The sequence below is a fragment of the Phaethon lepturus genome, unplaced genomic scaffold, assembly GCF_000687285.1.
Source record: "Phaethon lepturus isolate BGI_N335 unplaced genomic scaffold, ASM68728v1 scaffold17419, whole genome shotgun sequence".
Taxonomy (NCBI): domain Eukaryota; kingdom Metazoa; phylum Chordata; class Aves; order Phaethontiformes; family Phaethontidae; genus Phaethon; species Phaethon lepturus.
The window spans coordinates 31,372-35,058 of record NW_010562968.1 but is presented as its reverse complement, the minus strand read 5'-3'; the positions used below and the strand labels follow the sequence as shown (position 1 = coordinate 35,058).

General features: G+C 43.5%; 1 protein-coding gene across 1 annotated transcript in view; it reads right to left on the bottom strand.

Annotated features, from left to right (window-relative positions):
• Positions 1–308: 308 nt before the first annotated feature.
• Positions 309–3,687, bottom strand: part of TBC1D14 (TBC1 domain family, member 14) — a 30,549-nt gene continuing 27,170 nt past the window's right edge. Inside the window, exon 11 of the mRNA XM_010294465.1 lies at positions 309–515. Coding sequence (XP_010292767.1) covers positions 450–515 — 66 coding nt within the window. The 3' untranslated portion in view covers positions 309–449. The remainder of the gene's footprint in view (positions 516–3,687) is intronic.

The window sequence follows — 3,687 nt, the reverse complement described above, 5'->3', positions numbered from 1 at the left end:
ATCCAGATCCAGCAACTGTTATGAGTACGGGAAATATATCCTGCCTAAGAACAAATCTGGGGAATAGCTTTCAAAGCAACTGGCATTGCTGAATGACCAGTCTTTTAAAACAAAGGAAACAAAAATTTTAAAAAACCCTTAGTATTGTTTAATTTCACTGCCCTCATCAGAAGTACAGAATGTGTAACGCTGTCCACAGCAAATGCTCATTCCACTAGAAGTTTAAGGCTAAGCCTAGGTTTCACTTACAAGGGTTTTATCCCCCAATTTCTTTCTCCACCCCACCCCCCCGGCCTTCTCTTTTTTCTTCTCTCCCCTTTAAGGCTATCCTACTACTAAAAAAAACTCTGTTAACACTTTGATTTGCAGGCTCATACATGTCAAACAGTACTGGATACTTTTTGCCACTTTAGCTCTTTTCCCATGAGTCACCAGAGGCAACCATAATTTTAACGTTTGAGTGAAGGACTTCCTTTTTCCATTTCGCGGTTATCTTTCTGCAGAGCAGCCAGTATCTAGATGTTTCAAGGAATGAGAGAAAAAAAAGTATTAGATTTAAGAAGTGACTCAATAAATCGCTAATTTTATTGTCTCTGAACAATACTATTTTAACTACTAAATGTAATCAAATTGAGAGAACCTCTCTACTGATGGAGACCTCTCCCGTAAGTTCTTGTAGCATGGTAGATGCAAATGTATTTAACAAAGGTTTAAACTCAGTCTGCCCCCAACCACATACTTTTGAAGCCCAGAGGCGAGATTCTTATCCAGATTACACAAGTCTAGCACTAGTAAAGGACACCATCTGAAGGAAAGTTATCATTCTCAAGATAAATGGACTGTCTAAAAACACAGCAAATGAGCACCCTAAGCAGCATGACATTATCTAAGAGTTCAGACCAGAATGACCTTGGCACTAACTGATGCTTGTCTGGAGCACATCACTGTCTCCAGATCCGCTTGCATCTTTTTCTAAAGCAACAAGCCCACATACACATCCACATTGAAAGTTTGTATTTCCTATTATCTGATGCACAATTTTGTTTTGCTAGCCCTTGTGTAGAGTGCACAATGGTACCCAGTTTCTCATGCTGCTTAATGTGTTCCCTGCCCTATAGTTACTCTCTGCTGAAGAAGTTCAGCAGCATCCCCAAGAATCACCTTGGAATTTAATGCACTAAAGGACATTTCATCCCAAAGAATTGCAGTGACAAGTAACCAGCCTTCTTTTCTCTCTCTGACCGACTTCAAACCAACCTTTGCACCATCGGAATTAACAGGAGGTGGGACTAAATCACTGACAGGGGAATCACGCAATACTGCCTACGCTTCAATGCAAAACCATCCATAGCTGTTGCAACACCACCAGTGTTCAACACTGGTCTGAACAGAGCCAAAACATTAGTGATGTTTTTTCTAAGGCAAGCTGCATCAGATCCTCTAGGTACAGTGTGACACTGGATCTGCATGGTGATTCCTGAGCATCCATCGCTCAACGACACCAAAATACTGATCCAGAAAAGCATAGACATTAAGCCAACTAACAGCTCAGATTCTTTGGTTATCTGGAAAATATCATGGAGCAAAGATTTGAAACATACAGATTAAAGAAATGCTAAGCCAACAGTCTAGTCTGTTCTACCATCTCTATTTCTCTGCTGTTGATGTCAAACCAGTGGGTGTATCAACAGCCACTCACACTTCAGGCTCAGACTGTATTGGCACAAGGCACTGGAGTTCTTTGTAGGTAGTTCCAGAAGAAAAACAGAGCTTGCGGGCTTCCTACTGATAACCAGAGTCCTTGTTATCAGAAGTGCCATGTCTCTGATTTGCCAGGACTCCTTTCAGTCTTCAGTCTCCTGATCACAGTCAGTCACCAAAGGAAAATGGAGTGAGATGGAAAACATACACTAACTCATCTGATGAGGGAACTGGAACTGTGGGATCTGAATTCATAAGCAGCCCATAACATTTTAGATGAGGTCCTATATACATCATCACACGAGGATGTGACACACAGGATACCAAGACCGTAATTACCATGGTACAGCAAGATGAAAGGTTCAGGAAGCAGGCATTTTTTCTGAGTGCAAATACACCTACTGCTGAGATATCCATCTGAGTTTGACCAAATATACTCCTACAAAGTAGTAGTACCTCAAGCTCTGCTGCTTGCTTATGCAGTAGCTACTGTGACCAAATGAGATGATGCTAGAGATGGGAACACAAAGCCCACTTTTCTAAACTCACGAGCACTCTGCAATCCTCTGGCAACTAGTGCCCCATGTCAGTCAGTCCACCTGGAGTTCATCTTAAAACATAGTGCATCCATCACAACAGACGTTCATTTTGCTAATTTGAAAAGGTATTCCCCTACAGAAAACACATGGATACTACAGCAAAGCATCTCACTCCTACAATAACAGTTAGAAATAATCATCCAGGTTGGGAGCATCCCAACTGCAGCCCACCTTCTCAAGCATATTGTGTGGGTGCATGCTGCCACAGACCCCGCTTTGCTACGAGTCCACCCACACAACCAAGCCACACACTACCAAAAGCCTGTCTGTCCTAAAACTGCGAAGTTCAGGCTTCTGATTCCAAGCTCATCCTGGTGAACTTTAAAAACCTGAAGAGAGATAAGAGGTCATCACAGGTAGCATCGTAGTAATAGAAAATGTAATCCCATACACTCTTTACCTCGTTAATGTTTCTAGATTGGTTCCAACAGCGGTACCTCAGCAACTGAGGAGTCCCAGTAAGTACCTGGTGTGGGCAAACTCATAGCCCCTGCCCACTTCTGGCTTGGAAAAGGATGGCAGGCTAGAGAGTGAAGAGGCCTTCCTAATGGAAACTTACTCAGCAATGGAACCACCTCGTGAAGAAAGCCAGTTGGTGCAGAAGTCAAGACAGGTAAGACATCAGCCCATACCAACCTTACAGCATGCTGTGTTTTGAGATCTAGCTGCATCACAGCTCGGGAGCATTTTTTCTTCAGTTTGCCACAACAACCATAAACAATCAGAAATTCCAGCACAGTCAGGATGAATCTGATGAAGAGACTGAGGAAGACTTCTTGGGCTAGGTTACTTTGAGGTCTTCCTCCTGATACGATAATTGCAAGTGGCAAAGACTGAAAACCACTGGCTAAACAAGCCTATTACTTGGATTACTTGGCAGAATAAGATCACTAATAGGACCAGCATGGCTTCACCAAGAGAAAGTCCTGCCTGACCAACTTACTGGCCTTCTGTGATGGAGTGACCGCATCAGCGGACAAGGGAAGAGCTACTTATGTCATCTATCTGGACTTCTGTAAGGCCTTTGTCACAGTCCCCCATGACATCCTTCTCTCTGAAGTGAAGAGACCTGGATTTAATGGGTGGATTGTTTGGTGGATGAGGAATTGGTTCGATGGTCGCATCCAAAGGGCAGTGGTCAATAGCTCAATGTCCAGACAGAGATTGGTGATGAGTGGTGTCCCTCAGGGAGACCAGTACTCTTTAAAATTTTCATCAATTACACAGTGGGATTGAGTGCACCCTCAGCAAGTTTGCAGATGTTGTGGTTGATATGCCTGAGGAACAGGATGCCATCCAGAGGGACCTGGACAAGCTCGAGGCATGGGTCCATGTGAACTTCATGAGGTTCCACAAGGCCAAGTCTGAGGTCCTGCACATGGGTTGG